Source organism: Lampetra fluviatilis, chromosome 3 (genome assembly GCF_964198595.1).
Source record: "Lampetra fluviatilis chromosome 3, kcLamFluv1.1, whole genome shotgun sequence".
In the NCBI taxonomy this organism is placed as follows: Eukaryota; Metazoa; Chordata; class Hyperoartia; order Petromyzontiformes; family Petromyzontidae; genus Lampetra; species Lampetra fluviatilis.
The window spans coordinates 29453481-29473135 of NC_136277.1; the positions used below are offsets into that span (position 1 = coordinate 29453481).

Genomic DNA, 19655 nt, shown 5'->3' on the forward strand with positions numbered 1-19655 from the left:
CTTACGTATGATGACGTAAGCACGTTAGTGCGAGCCCTCCCGGAAGCCATAGAGAATGCATTGCAGCGCCCCCGTTCGAAAAAAAACATCTTTGAATGTAAGTCTATGGGGCCACTCGGGGCAATTCTCAGTCGGAGTGAAATCGCCCAAAAAGAGGCGGTACTCCACAGAACGTGACATGACGCTGATTGGACTATATCCAGAGGCACAGTGACGGCTAGCGTGACTCTGTGGTTGAATGACATTGGTGGTGCGTCGCCCAATCGCCCTAATGAAGAAACCGCCCCTGGGTCAAGCACAGATCCATGCGGAACACCACAGAGAACCTAATTGGTGATTTGAAGCCAGCCTTTGTGAAATTTGGGGGGGGGGGGGCGGGGGGGATGATGAGGCCTCCATTTCATTATTTGCACCAGGGCCCATGCCGATCACGTTGGGGGGAGGGGGTGGGGAGGCCGGTGAAAGGTGAGTTGCTGGGAGGGCTCTGGGGATGGGGAAATGTTGGCAGGGGGATATCAATTGGTGGAATTTGAGTGTTGTGACAGAGCAATTGTCTATTTGCCTCCAGATGCAAAACAAGATACACACCTTAGGCAACACTGAGAACAGCCCTAGAAGAGAATTGCACTGTGGAGTGAGCAATGTCAAGAACCCTGTTATGGAATGTGACCCACAGGACATCCGTGTACACGTAACAAATAATTTGTGAGTTACAATACTTTGATCATTTTTGTCAGTCTAGTAAGGGCTAGCTCGTTCACCTGTGACAATGATGAACTAAGTACGGCCTTTGACCTTCAATTTATACTGGAACACCAGCCCACAGGGGATTATTGTGTCCGTCGTGCAGGGAGGGGAGGGTGAGGAGGAGCTGGGTGGGAAGGGGCTGGTCACCCCGTGGTGCCCTTATAAAACTCAACGTTTAACCTACTCACGCCGGCTTGTGCCCGCCCTCACAGTCGGGCATATTTGCGGAATACACCATGCCGCCGTTGACCCTGGCCATTGACCGAGCAACCCAACGTTCCTACCAGCTCCCTCCGCAGGAATGTGTTTATGTGCAGCTGTTTGTCACGCCACCGCCAGGATTCCCCATGTGGTCAACATCACCTCGTGGTCTTATTGGTGATCTAACCAGCGACCGACTTGGGTTAGGATTGGAGTCAGCGTTTTGTAATGAACAAAGTTAGGACAATATGCATTTATAATCTAAAGGTCGTAGATTACCACATATAAGCCACCTTTCTATATCTGTCCGGATATTACTTAATAAAATGTGTACTTGAATTTAGTTCGTATTTATCTTGAGCTCAACTTGCAGGCTTCTACGATAACCTAGGTAAATTGGCTGTAACCTTTAACCTAAGTAGTCTATGGGTGACAGCATAAATTGGTACCGCTTAAGAAAGTAACACGCTAGCCGTACCTCTGTATTTATATGGCAAAGTAATATATTTTATAACCCTCTCATTTCAAATGGTTATCTCGTAATCCATTGTTTTCGGCCACGTAAGGAAATTGGAACCGCTAAAGTTAGGCCGCCTCAAGTGAAATACTGACATTGTATGTAGTACTAATCACATTCCTGCATTTCCCATAAATATGCTAAATTCCTCTTGATATGCAAATTATTTTGTCGAAGCGCCCTTTCCCCCCCTCCCAACCCAGCTTATATAGATGCTCCAAGCTCGTGTGCTGTTTCATTCAGACGCCGTCTCCCTGACAGACCTGGTTTTCACCTGAGGACGGCTGCTTGCGTTGTGGCCGAAACGTCGTGAGAATTTTTTATTATGTTTTATTTTTATTATTTTATTACTTCCCTTCTACGTGACTTTACCAAAAGAACCAAGAAGAGAAATACTGACAATTTAAAAATTGCCTCCCTTTCTCCCACGACGCCACACCCATGTTGCCGGTGCTGGGTGGCGCGTGGCTAGCCAGCCAAACGTTTTGCAATATAGCACAGTATTCATAATCAACGTTTTTGGGTTTAGATCGCGTTATTTATAAATGTGTCGTAACCCTCCACCACCCGACACGGCCAATCAGTAAAAAAGTGTCACGTTGACAAAAGACAAATAGTTCACTGCTTTAGCCCACCGGTGTGTTGAAGCGTAAAACCACAACAATTTACAATTTGAGTACGACGTTTCGCTGGTAATTGCATCCAGCATCATCGGGCAATTCGCCAGAATGGTGAGGCTCTGCTGTGTCTCCCGTTCTTATATAGAGCAGCAGCAGGGTGACGTCATCATTAACTCATTAACTCATCATAGCACAGTATAATGTGACAATGTCGAATAAAAAAAAAATAACACGGCACAGAAGTAACCCGTTATGACACCAACCATATGCAACATATCATTTTATTTTAACATTTCTAATTTTACAAATACGCACCCCAAAAAAACATCATCAAGCAAGTATAAATAGTGTCAGCCTGTAGCAAATGGCATGTTTTTTTAAGCTTGAAATGGCCTGCACAAAAAGCCAAGCTGACAGAATGGTACATCAAAAAATATCACTATACTCTCTAAAGAAACAATACCGCACCACAGCAAAATATCCATTTCCGCAATCACTAACAGGAGGCAAAAGAGAAAAAAAATACTATGAAATAAAGTTTCTAGCCAACATAACTAGTACCTTGAATAAGAAGCAGTTTCATTGTCCAAGTTCGTTTTTACGAAAATTCACATTAGCTCATGAAAAGTTCGAGCATGATAAGTATGCCAAGTACTTGGCCAGCCAAGTAGCACTTATACATCAGTATCAAAAAATCTGAAAAATAGAGTTGCACACGTACGCACGTACACACACACACACACGAACACACGCGCATGCGTCGGAGAGTCTCGTGTCCCCGTTACGAAACACGCAAGGCAATTTATGATGCTGAATCTACAGCAATGTCCTCTTACTATTTGGCAAGGTGTTGGGTTGTTGGCTGCACTTTGTAGCAAGGAAGCATTTTTAAAATATGATTTTAAAATTTAGGCCTGGACAGAAATATCTCCCGTCTCGTAGTATAAACAAACAGCAATTACGTGTTGTTTTGTTGGTGCTGTCTCTAAAGTGGTTGGACGATTAATGTTCCCCAGTGCAAGGCCACAACTCAGTTTATTTTAATAATTGTAAGGGGACTGCATCAGCTGAATACGTTCAAATGTCGTGCTAATCGCGCCGAATGCCGCTGCGGACTTCACTTACTGAAGCCAACAGAAGGGGAGAGCATCAACAAAAGTGGGGGGTGAAATATCACCAAATCTTAGTCCACGTACACAAACACATGAATCAAAAATACAGACATTTGATGTTAGCTTACGCTGTACATAATGGAATCTTTTTAGACCAATGCATATCACAAACACTCGTAAGTATGTATGCAGTAGACTCTTGATTAACCACGCTTCTTGGTAGGGCTGGGGGGGAGGGGAGTTAAGGCCCTCACAGAAACGTGAAAGATTCAAGAAGGGCCAGAGTTGAAGGGGGAGCACGAGGGAGGGTGGCTGGGAAGATACGTTAACGAGTAGGGATAGTGCAGCAAGGGGACGATCCGACAGTTTCACAAAATCGAGTTCGCCCTGCAGCCACGGTTAAAAAATAAATTAACGGGCACGCGTGTGTGCGCGTGCGAGCGCGGTTTACCGAGAGCCCAGTGAACATACATACTACGTATCCCGTCAATGTGTTTAAGCAGGAACGAAAGAGTAGTGTGCACGTCCATCCTGTGATGGCGTTGTCCTGCGCGGTGGCAGCGCGGGACGTGAACTAACGCGGAATCAACGGAGTGGTTCCTTCGCCTTGTGCATCTTGAGGATGTGCAGGAGGGTCGACTGGATGTCCTCGTCCATTTGGCCCTGCGGTCGCAGAGATCAGTTTAAATGACTACCATTAATTACAATATAATCATTGCTTTGGGGGATTATCATCATCGGCATCATCGTTCGTGATCATCTATCCACTTCTCGATGGAGCGCCCCCCAATACCGTCGGCATCTGACGCGCTCTAGGGATGCCATGTTCCACTTCGCTCATGCGCATGAGCTAATCCCATCAATCCATCTACAATATTATCCAATCGTCCAATTACGAAATATATGCAATATTGCGGTGTGCATTATCCATGGCTTTATGGGCATGCGTAATGCACGTTTGTGATCTAACATTGTGGTGGCAAGGGTTGAGGGATCACACAAATATTGTCAAATTACCAAAAGCCTCTGCGCTGCGAATTGGCCAGGAGATGGCACAAATTTGCGGACCCTTCAGCGTTACCGTTCCCCCTGTATAAGAGCTTGTGTGTATAGCCTTCCACGCTAGATATAATTTTACTCACAGGCTCAAGAACCCTTATGAAAATGTTGAGAGCTTGCTCCGAGTCCCATCGCGCATTGAAACCAAAATCGGCTTAACACGCAAACAGAAACATTTTAACAAGTCTGCGATCAAAATCTTGCTTGAGCAATAATTGGGCGGGGGAGGGGGGGTGGAAAAAGTTTTTTTTAATTGTTTTTATTCCAACTCAATTGGAGCCGAGTACAAATCACCGACTGCGACGCAAGGAGGGGGGGGGGGGGTCGAACAGAAACTCTGTGGACAAAATCCCAGTCTCGGTACTCCAGGAGGGGGGGGGGGGAGAATTGGGCTCAACGCCCCACCCACGTGGGGACCGTGAGCAAGCGCGTGGAAGTTCGTACAGGGAGGGAAGGATGAGGGGAAAGTTAACTAACATACAGGGCCAAAGGGTACGGGAGCGGGGGAGAAATGTCTAGGGATGGGGATGAAAGAGGGGGGGAATGGGGGGGACAAGGTACAGACCTGTACGGCGCAGAGCAGGTGGGTACGGTACACGGACACCACGTCCTTGTGCTGCTTGTCAGCCTCCTGGGGGGGGTGGGGGGCGGGGGGCGGGGGAACCCCAAGAAAAAACATATAAAGTACTATCAGAGTTGCTATAACAACACGAACCGTGATTTTAAAAAATCCTTCAAACAGTGACACCGATAACAAATATCTATCATAAACAGGTCCAACAACAAATCACTGAAAGAAGCGTGCGTTGTTTTGTGAAGTCAGTCGTGTGGATTTTTTTGTTGTTTACAGTCAAGGTGAAACGTAGCGTAAATAATAAATACGTGCGATTCGGCGCAGATCCCATATAAATCTAAGCACCGGCTATGGTTTAATACGGAACAGTGAATTTCACATATGCTGTCAAAAATGACAAAAACACGTTTGAATATTCTCCTCCTATTTCTCTCAAAGCAACACTTTCAAGTCGATTCAACATAACATCAAGGGACGTCCCAAACGCTCCCCTAAAAAAAAAAATCAGAGTCGGATCTCTTTTTAGCGTTCATTATGATGGCGGGAGGCGGGTGGGTGGGTGGGGGGGCGTGTTGGCCAAGGAGGGGGGCGGGTGAAGAGAAAGAAGCGAAGAAACTCACGGTGAGCTGCTGCTGCAGGCGCTTGACCTGGCTCTGCAGGACGTCAAGCTGCTGGCTCGCTCGCTTGTTGCCGCCGACGCCGCCGCCGCCGCCGCCACCACTCGTGGCGTACGGCAGTTGCGACAGGCTGTTGAGAGCCTGCCGCAGGGTCCCCACCTCCTCCTGCAGCTCCGTGAGCTGTGCGCACAAAACAACGGTCGCCAGGATTCATTTATAGAGGTTGGTGGGGACCGGGGGGGGGGGGCTCATTATGTGTCTGTCAAGAGCACTTGAGCCAGTGCTGGGGATGGTGTTTAGTTTGGAATTCGGGCAGTCATTCAAGATTAGTTTCCAAAAAGCACAGCAAGTCGACGCGCCTAAGCCTGGACATCAATGGCAACAAGAAAAACATCATTACGGGGGGGGGGGGGGGGTTCCACCCCTTAATATTACCTTCAAATCCTTTTGTTTCATCAGCGCAGCTGATTTATCCAAACGTTGTTGCAGCTCTTTGATTACCCTGCTGGCCTCGTCCAGCTTCTGCTTAAGGTTCGAGAGGTGTTTTTGCAGGTCCCCTGCCTTGGAGTCTGCCACTTCCCTCTCGTCTTGTGCTCCGTCAGCCTCCGATCGATATCTTGAAAACTCGAGTTGTGATTCCTCATACTTATTTCGCAGTTCCTCCAGCTGCTGCGTCAGCGAAAGAACCTCGGCTTCCAGTTCCAAATGCCTCTCGTCGGACGCCATCCGTTGCTCCATTTTCTCCAGAGACTGAATCTCTTTGTGCTTCTTGTTTAAGGCCTCCAATTGCTCACACAACGCCATGACCTCAGCCTCTTTTTGAAATCTCAATTCTTTAAACGCCTCAACGGACACAGTTTCTTTCTCCATCGTGGCTTTCAACTTTTCAACTTCACCCCTCAACCTCTGAATTTCATTATCCTTCTCCACAATGCCTTTCTCCACATTCGTCGATCCCCGCTCCAACTTTCGCGTCACCTTCTCCAGCTGCTCCTTGGTCCCAACATGCTGCTCCGTCAGCGCCGCGTGCTTCTGCACCCAACCCGCCACCTCCTTCTGCAGCCTCTGCGCGGTCTCCATCACCTCGCCGTGCTTCCCCATCATCTCCGACACCCTCTCGTTGAACGCGCTTTCCAGCTCCACGTACTTTTCAACAGGCACATACTCTGACCCGCATTTCTCAATCAACATATCCATCTCCTTCTTCTGGTTGGCCACAGTCGCCTCCAGGATTTTGGATTTTTCTTCCGCCGCTTTGCACTGTGCATTGAGTTTAACTGCATCATTCCCGAGACCTTTGATCACTTCTTGCAGCGATAGCACCATCTTTTCTTGCTCCGCCATCGGAGCCATCTGCTGCATGAGCTCAGATTGCAGCTTGGCCTCGGCCTCCTGGTGCACGTGCGTCGCTTGGATGCTGTGCTGCAGCGAATCCTCCATGATTTCCATACTCCGCTCCCTCTCCCTCAGCTTTTCATTCACTTCTCCGACAGACACCTCCAGGGCAGAATTTTCGTTCTGCAGCTCGGCAACCTGCCTCTGCATCTCTTTCAGTCGACTTTCCGAAACCTTCACCTCCTCCGTGAGTTTGGCGAGCTGGTTCTGCAGCTCTTTGCCGGCCCTCTCCAACTGGCCGTGCTCGTTCAGCGCTCGGTTCTTCTCCCCGAGCGCCTCCGCCAGCGCCTTGTCGGAATGCTCCTGCGCCTGCATCATCTCTGCGACGCGACCCTGCAGCTGAGCCACGCTCAACTTGGACAGGGCCTGCAGCTCCAAGTGCCGCTGGGGAGAGGTGCTCTGCTGCAGGATCGCGTCCCTGTTGGCCAGTTCCTGCTTCAGCTGTTCCACGTGGCTCTGCGCCGACGACAGATTTCTCTTCGCCTCTGCCAGTTGCGCGTCGGCGCCTTCCAACGAGCCCTGCAGGGACGTCCTGGCCCGCTCCGTCTCGGCGAGGTTCCGCAGGGCGTTTTCCAAGCGACGCTCAAGGTCTTTGGTGGCGGCCACCGCACCGGTGGACTCCTGCTGCAGTCGCGCCAGCTCGTTTTGGGTCACCTCGTTTTTATTCTTCCATGCCAAACGTTCAGATTCTTTCTGGGCTAAAATAGCCTTGAGCTCATCCATTTCCTTGTTATATTCTTCAAATTGTTCTTGTTTACTCCTGAGGTCGCCAATAGTGGTCTGCAGTGAAGTGTGCTCTGTTCGTAACCTACTGAGTTCATTCTGAAATTGATTGTTCTTAGACCTCAGCTCTTCCACGGTATTGCTCATCTCCTTGACGTGTTTCTGCAATGCTGCCCTCACCTTGTCGGCCTCCATGTACTTGTGCTCCGTTTCGCCAAGCTGCTGGTTAATATCATGAATCTCCCTCTGCAGTGACGCCGTTAATTCTTCATGCTTCTGCAAGGGGACCGAGCCCGTGAGCTCAGCCTGAGCACTTCGCAGCATTCCATTTACCCTGCTGACCTCCGCTTGCGATTCTGAATATTTCGCCTCCAGCTCCGGCAGCGCGTACAGTTTTTGCGACCATCTGGCATCCACCTCCTTCTTTTCATCCTCCAGTTCCACGACCCTCCTGGACATTTCCGAAATCTGCCTGCTCAGCATCATGGTTTCCTCCTGAAGCAGAGCCATCTCTTGCTCGTACACGCTCTTCGGCACCATTTCAGACTTGTTGCTCTCCAAATTCTGCGCCTTCAGGCTTATCTCGGTGAGTTTTGTTTCCGACACGGAGCGCTTTTCTGTCACTTCGGCCAATTTCTTCTGCAGATTTTCAATCTGAGATCTATGAGCAACCAGTGCCGTCTCCATGTCTGAATGTTTGGCTACCATCGAAGCCACCGCCTTATTCTTTGCCTCGAGCTCAGAGGCCAGGCTCGACTTGCTGTTCTTGGCCTCGGAAAGCTTATTCGACAAGTCGGCCGCCTCCTTCCTCTTCGCGTCGAGTTCCACTTTGAGTACTGTCTTTACCTTCTCGGACTCGGTAAACTTGTCCGTCATCGTGGACAGCTCCATTCTCTGCTGCTCCACGGTCGCGCTTAGAGCTTTCCTTGCCTTCTCCGCCACGGAATGCCTGGAAGAAATTTCGGCGAGCTGACGATCGAGGTCATCGAGCGTCGCCCGCGTCGCGGCTTTTGCGGCCTCGTGCTCTTGCCGATTCACGCTGCAGCTCCGCAGGCCGGCGAGCTCATGGCGGAGGCCGCCAATCTCGTCCTGAGCCGCGTTGTACTGCTCCGTGAGCCCCGCGAGCCTCTCGCTCGTCTCCTCCAGCGACAGGTTGAACGACGTCTCCAGCTCCTCGTACTGCCGAAGAGGCACCGACTCGGGAAGGGCTCTCTGCGAGTCCTCAAGCAGATTTTGGAGCTCTGTGGCACGTTCCTCGGTCGTCCTGCAAGACGCCCGTGCCGCCAGCAGCTGGCTCTCCAAGTCCCTTATCTGCTGCTCATAAGACACTTTAATCTTGTCAACGAGCCCTTCCGCACCCTTCTGGGAAGAGCGGGAGGAGGCGATCTGATTTTCCATTTCCCGCACCCGTTGCTCGAGGGACCTCTTCATATCGTCAACCTTCTTGTCCGCCTCCTGCCGCAGCGCCTGAGCGAGCGCAAGGCGCTTCTCCAGCTCGGCCACCTTGGCGCCGTACGTGCGCTTCAGCTCCTCCACCAGCTCCTGGTTGACGGCGCGGTTCATCGCCTTCACCTCGGACTGCAGGCGGCTCACGCTGGCCGCCGACGCCTCATACTTGGACGCGACCTCCTTGAGCTGCCGCTCGAGCTCGCCGGTGCGCTTCTGCGCGTGCTGCAGCTGCGCGTCCTTCTCGGCGTCGGCCGCAAACAGCGCCCCGATGCTCCCGGGTCCAGGCCCTGCCGCGCCGCCGCCCAGCGGCAGCGACAGCAGCTGCTGCTGCAGGCGGCGCATCTTGTTGTCGGAGTCCCGCGTCCTCTGCAGCACCTTTTCCAGGTCCTCCTGCAGCTGGCGGATCTGGCGCTCGGAGTCGCGCTTCAGGCCCTCGTACGCGGCTAGCGGCACCGCGCCAGCACCGGGCGACGCGGGGCCCGCGGGGTCGGCGATCTGGCCGCGCAGGTCCGAGAGCTCGAGGCGCGAGTGCTCCAGCTCCGACGCCAAGCTCAGGTGCTGCTGCAGGGGCACGCAGTCCTTGCTCAGGTGAACCAGGTCCGCCTCAGTCCTCTGCACAGACGACAAAGGGAATGGCGGCGGGAGGGAGAAGACCATCAGACCATCGTCAACATTCCGGCAGCAGGTTCTTAAAATATATACATATACTGTGTGACACCTGTGTACATCAATTAAAATATGCGAGGAGGCCGGGTGGCTAAGAGGTCAGGGAGCAGAGCCTGCAATGCTGAGATCCTGGTTCAAATCGAAGCAGCTGCCTGTGATTGAAGCTCGTTTTCAAGTTTAGTGAGTTGCTCGTCTCAGCCCGGGCGCCAATAACTGTACAGAAATAAAGTCGCATGAAACTTAGTTCTGCATTCAAATTGGCTCAATTCCATCTCTGAAAGTTGAAGATATTGGGTTTTACCATCATGCGATGGTCATTATTATTTTTGGAAGAGGACATACCCAATGGGTTAGGTGACTGAGATGGATCTCAGAAGTAGCTCTAGGCTGTTCTCTAGCATAGGGGGGTTGCACTGCTCTGTGAAAGTTGGAATAGACAAACTCAACTATAACTACAATCGTTTTATTTGACCAGGTAAGGTCTACTGAGATATATAGCTCTTTTTCAGTATTGACCTCGCCACAAATGATAGCAAACCAAACGCATGTTTCTAAATGTGGAGGTTAAAACTGGAGGACCCAGAGAAAAATCCACGCGACTCTAGGGAGAACATGCAAACTCCAAATGTACAGCAGCAGGTGTCATGGGTCGGGATCGAACCCACGACCTCTTGTATACCAGGCGAGGTAGTTAACATCTCGCCACCGTGGCGCCCCTCTCGCCACCGTAGAGCCCTGTGAAGAGCTCATCCCTCTCGCGTGAGGAGGATGAGGGGGCTTTCCTCGCGCCCTCCATCTATGGCCGGTGCCCCTGGAGCTCCGTGTGGCTCACCTGTAGGCGTACGTTGAGGTCGCGGTTTCGCAGGCTCAGCATGGTGACCTCGGCGTGCAGCGCCGAGATCAGATTCCGCGCCTTCTCCTCCAGCCCCGCCATCTCCCTTCCCGAATCTTTTACCAAAAATACAAATTCATAAACACGGAAGTTAGTTTCATCCGAAGGTTTTGCGTAATCATCGTCTTCATCATCAGCCATTAAACTAAAGCAAACTATATTTATTTTACTAGGTAAGGCCCAGCGCCACATAGCTATTTTTCAGTGGCAACCTGGCCACAAATGATAGCTCAACGAAGTGGCTTATCACGTGGAAATTTAAAGCAGCCAAATATGGAAGGAAAAACCTGAGGACATGGAGAAAAATCCACGCAACCACTATCTGTCCACTGCTAGATGAAGACCTCTGGCAAGCCATCGACCATGTTTCATTGCCCTGAAATACGACAATCCATCATAAGAGCTGAATTCATCGCTCCATTTCCATGGTGGGTACCATCTCAGGAGTTTTGCCTCCTTTGGCTGCAACTCTGTTATTAGTCTCTACCAACAACTTGTCCTGCCCCCGCCCACTTACTGTTCAAATTGGTCATCGTGATCCCTCCTACTTTCTTGTTTCTGTTCATATACATGTGCGACTGATTAAAAACAATGATAGCCCACTGAGGATTGTACACCCGCACCACGATGGCAAAAACCCATCGATTTTGAAATCTAATATTTACCACCAATAATGCACGCAGTAAACTTTTTTGCCTTAAAAGGCAAAAAAGTATATAATAGGTAAAGGGCCATTGCTTGAAATGTCACCCTTATATATATGTTTTTTCTTTTAAGGCGGTAGTATTATTGACGAATGTGCCGAGTTGTATTTTTAACCATGCTTGTGCACCATTGCTGACGTAGCATCTCTGTATAATTGGTTGACATGGGTAAATGTTGTAGCCATGAGCTCACCGCTGATCATGATGTCCTCTTCATCCTCCCAATCTCTCTTCACTCCGCTGGCGTCGACCTGATCACACGGTGCCAGCACCCAAATCACAACGCAGCTCATAAGTGTTTTTTTTCTGTTACATTTTTATTTACTTAAAATAATATTAATCCTCTCGAGCATCAATTATTACTGAAAGAACCAAAATAAGTCTACATTGTAGACTGCCAGTGCGCTCACTCGGGTTAAGAACCAGGCTACAGTCTGCATTATAGACTGCCAATACAATCACCAAGGTTAAGAACCAGGCAACAGTCTGCATTATGGACTGCCAGTACGCTCACTCGGGTTAAGAACCAGGCTACAGTCTGCATTATAGACTGCCAATACGCTCACCAGCTTAAAACCAGGCTACAGTCTACATTATAGACTGCCAGTACATTCACCAAGGTTAATAACCAGGCTACAGTCTGCATTTTAGATTGCCAGTACACTCACCCAGCTTAATAACCAGGCTACAGTCTACATTATAGACTGCCAGTACACTCACCCAGTTTAATAACCAGGCTACAGTCTACATTATAGACTGCCAGTACACTCACCCAGTTTAATAACCAGGCTACAGTCTACATTATAGACTGCCAGTACATTCACCCAGCTTAATAACCATGCTACAGTCTGCATTATAGACTACCAGTACACTCACCAAGATTAATAACCAGGCTACAGTCTACATTATAGACTGCCAGTATGCTCACCGAGGTTAATAACCAGGCTACAGTCCACATTATAGATTGCCAGTACACTCACTCCGATTAAGAACCAGGCTACAGTCTACATTAGTGTTTTTTTTGTTTTATTATTTTAAGTTTATTATTTTTATTCACTTTATTTATTATAATTTTTCTAACTACGTGACTTTATCTCATAATCTAACTGGATTGTTACTATTCTTAGGTTTTTTCGGTAAAGTCACGTAGGTAAAACATTAAAATTAATAAAAGTAAAATAAAATAAAAATCACGACGTTTCGGAGGCAACACAAGCTTCCGTCTTCAGGTGGAACCGTCACAGCCACGACAGCTGTATCAAGCTGTATCAAGCAGTCACGAAAGCTTCAAATCTAGAATGGATTGTTACTCTGAATGACCGTATACGTAAAGACCTAAGTGGTGGAGCTAAATGGCTGTGTATTATTGCGGAATTAATTTAAATGTCATGACGATTTTTGTAGATTGATCACAGATAATAATAATAATTATAATGATTTCACATTGTAACGTGCTGCCGCACAGTACTCGCTCACTCTCCAAGACAGAGAATGACTCAGGACCACGAGGATGAACCACAGACAAGTGGAAAACACAGCCAGGAGGTGAGCCGGTGCTAACTTCCACCCCCAAGCTCTGTGGTCCTCTATATATTAAGGTGTTATCGATGATGATGATGATGATGACGTTGCTCCAAAGGTTAGTATTGGATACCAGTCGTCAAAGTCTCACCGCTGACGTGTCAACAGCCTTCTTGAGCTTTTTGATTTCTTCAACAATCACCCACATGGCCTCTTCTTTTTCCCCCAGCTTGCTCTTCAACTGAGCGACCTGAAACAGAGAAAAACCCACGTGCTCTTTTCTTCCCGCAAACGTCTGCTGGAAATGCCACGTTTAATCTTACCTTATCTAGATTTATATATGTAGCACCTTATTCCAAGGCGCTATACAGCAACTATAACATTGTACATAAGATGATGGTGGTTGAAATAAAGAGTGGGGTTGTAATTAAAAGTGGCGGTGTAGTTATGGTGCCAGTTTTGAAAACAGGTGGGAGTAGTTAAGAAGAGGTTAAGAGGTTAGGGTAGTGATAGGGGTTGGGGTAGTGATAGGGGTTGGGGTAGTGATAGGGGTTGGGGTAGTGATAGGGGGTTGGGGTAGTGATAGGGGGTTGGGGTAGTGATAGGGGTTGGGGCAGTGATAGGGGTTGCGGTAGTGATAGGGGATGGGGTAGTGATAGGGGTTCGTGGATAGTGATAGGGGTTGGGGTAGTGATAGGGGTTGGGGTAGTGATAGGGGGTTGGGGTAAGCTTGGTCGTAGCTGGGGGGCTGGGGCAGAGAGTAGCAGTAGGAATGGGCTAGGGGAGAAGAGATGCATTATAAGGGAGGAGCGGAAGCAGGTTCGTGAAGATGATTGTTTGTTAATTGGTTTTTTAACCTTCTATCTGGCAACAAAACTGACACCTTTTTACAAGGAGCCATGTTTGCATAGACCGCAATACCTGCAGTCATAATACAAACAAAAGACATAACTCTGATAATGTGCACTGTCCTTGAAGTTGATTGGTCCACACCCGAGACAGCTTTCCTTAGAGCCTAGTCTCACATGGGTTGGACCAGATGACGCCAAAAGGCGCACAACTCAAAGACAATGCACCATCAGAGTATGAGAGCTCGGGGCAAGCATCTACACTATGGGAACCTCATTTGCCAGTAAAAATATGATAATTGGTTTTTTACCCTTCTATCTGGCAACAAAACTGACACCTTTTTACAAGGAGTCATGTTTGCATAGACCGCAATACCTGCAGTCATAATACAAACAAAAGACATAACTCTGATAATGTGCACTGTCCTTGAAGTTGATTGAGAAGGGTAAAAACCAATTATCATATTTTTACTGGCAAATGAGGTTCCCATAGTGTAGATGCTTGCCCCGAGCTCTCATACTCTGATGGTGCATTGTCTTTGAGTTGTGCGCCTTTTGGCGTCATCTGGTCCAACCCATGTGAGACTAGGCTCTAAGGAAAGCTGTCTCGGGTGTGGACCAATCAACTTCAAGGACAGTGCACATTATCAGAGTTATGTCTTTTGTTTGTATTATGACTGCAGGTATTGCGGTCTATGCAAACATGACTCCTTGTAAAAAGGTGTCAGTTTTGTTGCCAGATAGAAGGGTAAAAAACCAATTATCATATTTTTACTGGCAAATGAGGTTCCCATAGTGTAGATGCTTGCCCCGAGCTCTCATACTCTGATGGTGCATTGTCTTTGAGTTGTGCGCCTTTTGGCGTCATCTGGTCCAACCCATGTGAGACTAGGCTCTAAGGAAAGCTGTCTCGGGTGTGGACCAATCAACTTCAAGGACAGTGCACATTATCAGAGTTATGTCTTTTGTTTGTATTATGACTGCAGGTATTGCGGTCTATGCAAACATGACTCCTTGTAAAAAGGTGTCAGTTTTGTTGCCAGATAGAAGGGTAAAAAACCAATTATCATATTTTTACTGGCAAATGAGGTTCCCATAGTGTATGATTGTTTGTATCGCACCATTCAATTAAGGGGTGGGTCTATATTATTTTAAATCATCGTGTGTTAGTGGATCCACGCGTTTCCTTACTTCGTTGTTGAGCTCAGCCTTCCTCTGTTTATCCGCTGCTTGCCTCTGTGTAAATGTGAACAGGAAAACAAGCGCGCCTTAAGCCGTTTGCGCCACTCTACAGATGATTTTCATGGCAACTTCGTCACTAGGCGCACACGTATTGTATCGAGTCATTGATTAACGTCAACTGTTTCGTTCACAACACATGCAACGCATTGGATCGTGTGCGTGAGAATTCATTAATTATAATTCGTTCACATTTTACGTAATGAGTCCACGAAAGTAAACGTTTTATTTTACCAGGTAAGGCCCACTTAGCTATATAGATTTTTTTCACAAGTGACCTGGCCACAAATGATAGCTCAAGTGGCTTATCAACTGGGATTTATAGCAGCCAAATGTGGAAGGAAAAACCGCAGGACCCGGATAAAAATCCACACAACCATCCCCGCCAGAACATGCAAACTCCAAATACACAGGCGCCAGGGTCGGGATCGAACCCACGACCTCGTGTATGCCAGGCGAGATAGTTAACATCTCGCCACCATGGCGTCCAAATGGGCCTGAGGCAGAGGTCGCAAACGGGTTTTAATTCCTTACCCGTACCCGGCCGCACCAGGGTCGCAAACGGCTACCCGTACCCGGCCGGGTACGGGTAGCCGGGTATCGGGTAGGGTACGGGTATCGGGTACCCGGTTGCGACCTCTGGCCCGAGGTTGCATGCACGCGGAGCGCCCACCTCGCGGATCTCCAAGCTGCGGTTGGTGAGCTGCGTCTCGAGCCCGTGCGTCTTGTCCAGCAGTGTGCGGTGCTCCTTGCGGAGCTGAGCCAGTTCCGCCTGCAGAAGGCTGTTGTCGTCGTGCAGGGCCTGATGCACGCCAGCCAAAGCCACGACAGAGACAGACCGCATCGTAGCAGCCGATCGTCAGACCGTTTTCCCAAGCACTTTGAACTATGTATGTTGAACTTCTTTCGCACCGTACGTAGCAAACCATGCTAATCGGAGGTGCAATTTGCAAGGTTATCACGTAACGTTACATATGACGACATGGTTTATGGACATGCTGTATAGCACATGTAGAGAGAGGCCAGAGAGACAGAGTTGGGGGAGGGGGGCCTGATGATAATTACATTTTTATATTTTGTGATGACCCCTTTGTATGTCTTTTACGGTTTTTACAGGATTGCTATTGACCTTTTATCACAATTTCTGTGTGTTTTACCACAGTCACCTTTTGACAAGGGATGGTGAGGGCTCAATGGGCTCTCACCTGGCTTTATATCAATTACACGAATGAACACATTAATTAATAACCTCCTCTCTCACACAGCGCATAATCCAATTGTCCACCACTTCCCTCTCTCCCATGATGATCCACAACATCTTTCCGACACGCTTCCAGGCTGTGTCCAAAACTGAATATTCAGTACACACAGTGTGTGTGTGTGAATAATACTAGTCTAAGTACACAAACGAATGAAAATTGGTGAACCGAAGTTCCCAGCATGTGCAGCGAAACGTCAGACATTGTGCCAAACTTCGATTCAAAGCTTTCGTGACTGCAGGGATTCATCTTCTTGGTTCTTTCGGTAAAGTCACGTAGAAGGGAAATAATAAAATAATACAATTTTAACATAATAAAATAATTCTCACGACGTTTCGGAGGCAACACAAGCTTCCGTCTTCAGGTGGAACCGTCACAGCACGATAGCTGCATCAAGTAAGAGAAATTCCAAGAAAACAGTCCTTCTATATATACTGGTTGACTTTACCGAAAGAACCAAGAAGATCGTGCCAAACAACGTGCAGTACAACCCAACAACACATTGGAGAGCTTTACAGAACTGTGAAAAACCTACGCAGCCATACATGATGAATCTGTTACCTGAAGGGACTGTCGTTCGGCAGCCAGCGGGGTGTAGAAAGCCCCGGACGTGTTCCCCGACATCGGGGAGCTAAAGCTGACGTTTTCGCTGCCGGGTGACGACAAACTGCTGCCGATACTCTGAAAACAACACAAACACACGCAAACCAATTCAGCCCACAAGCTCTTAACATAGAGTGCCCACATCCGGCTTTAAGAGGTTTTTCAAACACTTCTTCCGCTTCACTATTTACATTGTGTTGGGGGTGCAGAGGTGGTCAACACCCTGCGCCACGAACCCTACGGTCTGAGTTTGATTTCCGGCGACAGGCAAACGTCAATGAGCAGTGACATCTGAACCCGTCCCCACCCCCAGGCCTCGTCACCAATCCGCACTGACCAGCATGGTGAAGTATGATTAATGACGGGTGTGATGTGGGGTGGCCTTCATTCATCAGTGGATTGACCAACAGCTGTAAACTATTATTCTCCGTCGTTCTCTCTCTTCTCGTCAGTTGTTAGACTTTGGCTGACGAGGAGGCTGGTCAAATTTCTCCCACCTCTTCCTTTCTCTAGTCATTGTGATTGCTTCCTGTAGGCCTCTGTTTTTCTCTTTTAAGTCCTCCTTCATGCCTTCAATTCACGGTCTGTGTGGATGTCCAATATTATCATTACTAATATAAGATTATTACAGTGTGTGCACTTATTTCTGTCACATGTGTGTATAGATGTAAGTTTAACTTCTTTCGCTCCGTACAAAGCCAACCGCGCTAATCGGAGGTGCGGGGGAAGGACACAATTCTAAACTTAAAAAAGCATTTCTAAAGCAATTCGTTTTCAATCTAGATTTAAAAGCGCATAGCTCCAGCGGCTTCCTGATTTTGGAAGAGTGTTCCAGACGGCCGCAGAAGCGCCTCTGAAAGCGTGTGATGCAATGACCGATTTTGTTCAATGCCCAGCCAAAAGCCACTGCTGCGAGAATGACCGGAATTCGTGTGATGATGGTGTATGCTCCTTGACGAAATCAGCAAGCTATTGTGGTTCATTTGTGGGAAGCATTTTGTGTGTGATGATTGCAACCTTATAATGCATTCATTCGGCGAATGTAAAACTCGAGTGCGGTCCACCCTCTCATGCATTAACCTGGGCTGAACTGAGGGACGGTGGAGGAGCAGGGGCTTTCCGCTTCTTGCCAGGGTCATTCCGGTCCTTCCCTGTGGCCTGCACGGCAGCGGAGGGTTAAACACCACAGCCCGGCACAGACCGCTCGGCTCTACTGGTGATGATGTCGCGCTGCTGTTGTTCGCGATGAGGCGGGGGTGGGCGACGGTCATGGGACTTGAGAATTTGAGATGAAGCCGGATGAGAGGGGAACGACTCACTATTGCCCTCCGACCGTGATTTCAGGTTGCACCGCGCGCTGTATGAACTAGAGTGCGTGGAGTGGAACGTCAGACATCGTGCCCAACAACATGTGGTTCGACCGGAAAACGCATCGGGAGAGCTATACAGAACAGCCTCTAAAAGCTAGCAGAAGCAGGCGTTCTATTATATATGATGCTATTATAACCATTACAATTTTTTTTTTTATCTGTGCTAGAATATGTTTCAATATTACATTGCCTTTACATCAATAATTAAGGTTTATGAGCAGGAATGGTGAAGTCACAAGCGTTTTCTCACCTGCACAGCTTTAACGTTGTACTTCTCCCCTGTTAAAAAAGAAATCAGTATTAAATGACCACCAACTCTACAAGGCAGCTGCATGGGCACTCTGAATACCGATCCCAATGGTGTTGACGTCTTGGCAGTGCAGTACATTGCCAGAACTTCAGCATAATTCAGCTGCAGTCGAGTTTGATTTTCATCATTCACCACCAGAGGGCCCTCTTGGCTCAACATTAGGTTCTTATTTTATTCCAGTGGTTGTTATTCTCCCCAAAACTGGCACCATCTTGAGGGGTAGCTATGCATTATTCAAAATAATAATCTCACAATTTATCAGGAGAGCCTCACTGTTTGTAAGAACTCATTCTGAGGAGCCCTGTTTGGGATAGTTGGCCAATTCTTTCCTTGAGTATTTTTGCATTTAGCAAAAAAACGAATGCTACATGTGAAGAAAAGAACACTAAAACTCAAGCAGACTTCCTGGATTGTTATTCTGACTTTCTCTCCTGATGATACTTGACGACATAGTTTCTAACGAAACGTAACATGTACCTGCTACATTTATTTAGTTTGTGAAAAAAATGTTTTTACTTATCAGTGAACCGAAACAACAACAATAATTGGCACGCTTGCGTGCGCACGACACTTTTAATTTGTCGTGCGGTGTCGGTCGGTCGTTGGAAGGGGTCTGAACGAGAAACATTTTTGCCGGCCGAATCGGGAACCCTGCTTTTGTGAGGACGCACCGGGGTGGTCGTGTGCGGCGGCGGGGACAGCGGGGAAGCCGGCGGCGCCCTGCAGCAGCGCCAGCATGTCCGGGTGCCCCGACAGCTTGGCATGGTGGAGCGCGTCGTGGCCCCGCGAGTCGGTGGCGCGCGTGTCCGCGCCCTTCCGCAGCAGCACCTCGGCGGCGTCGCAGCTCGCGTGCTCGCACGCCACCATCAGCGGGGTCCTGGGCGCACGTGGCAGAAGCCATGTAAATGAAGATTTCCCCCCCCCCCACCTCGTCCCTCTCAGTGTAATGATAATGATAATGACTGATTAACTAACTTACAATTTTTTTTACCAGGTAAGGCCCACTGAGCTATATAGCTCTTTTCAAAAACAATTTAACCACAAATGATAGCTCAACGAAGTAGCTTATCATGTGAACATTTATAGCAGTCAAATACTCTAAACGCATGTTTCTACAGGTGGAGGGAAACACCAGAGAAAAATTACACGCAAACAAGGGGAAAATATTAAAACTCCAAATATACAGGTTTTAGGTTCAGGATTGAACCAACAAACTCTTGTATACCAGG

The 19655-nt window shown here is 48.3% G+C and overlaps 1 protein-coding gene across 4 annotated transcripts in view; it reads right to left on the minus strand.

Annotated features, from left to right (window-relative positions):
* Positions 1 to 2350: 2350 nt before the first annotated feature.
* UACA (uveal autoantigen with coiled-coil domains and ankyrin repeats) overlaps positions 2351 to 19655 on the minus strand; it is a 75707-nt gene continuing 58402 nt past the window's right edge. For 3 of the 4 annotated variants that reach the window (XM_078854811.1, XM_078854812.1, XM_078854810.1), the window contains 13 exons: positions 19098 to 19303; positions 18367 to 18395; positions 17827 to 17904; positions 16705 to 16824; positions 15558 to 15686; positions 14837 to 14881; positions 12949 to 13047; positions 11470 to 11527; positions 10513 to 10628; positions 5883 to 9626; positions 5451 to 5627; positions 4822 to 4887; positions 2351 to 3860 (listed from right to left, as the gene is read on the minus strand). In XM_078854811.1, the coding sequence (XP_078710937.1) occupies positions 3783 to 3860; positions 4822 to 4887; positions 5451 to 5627; positions 5883 to 9626; positions 10513 to 10628; positions 11470 to 11527; positions 12949 to 13047; positions 14837 to 14881; positions 15558 to 15686; positions 16705 to 16824; positions 17827 to 17904; positions 18367 to 18395; positions 19098 to 19303 (4945 nt within the window). In that variant the 3' untranslated portion in view covers positions 2351 to 3782. The remainder of the gene's footprint in view (positions 3861 to 4821; positions 4888 to 5450; positions 5628 to 5882; positions 9627 to 10512; positions 10629 to 11469; positions 11528 to 12948; positions 13048 to 14836; positions 14882 to 15557; positions 15687 to 16704; positions 16825 to 17826; positions 17905 to 18366; positions 18396 to 19097; positions 19304 to 19655) is intronic. The other variant, XM_078854813.1, reaches the window with a different exon arrangement.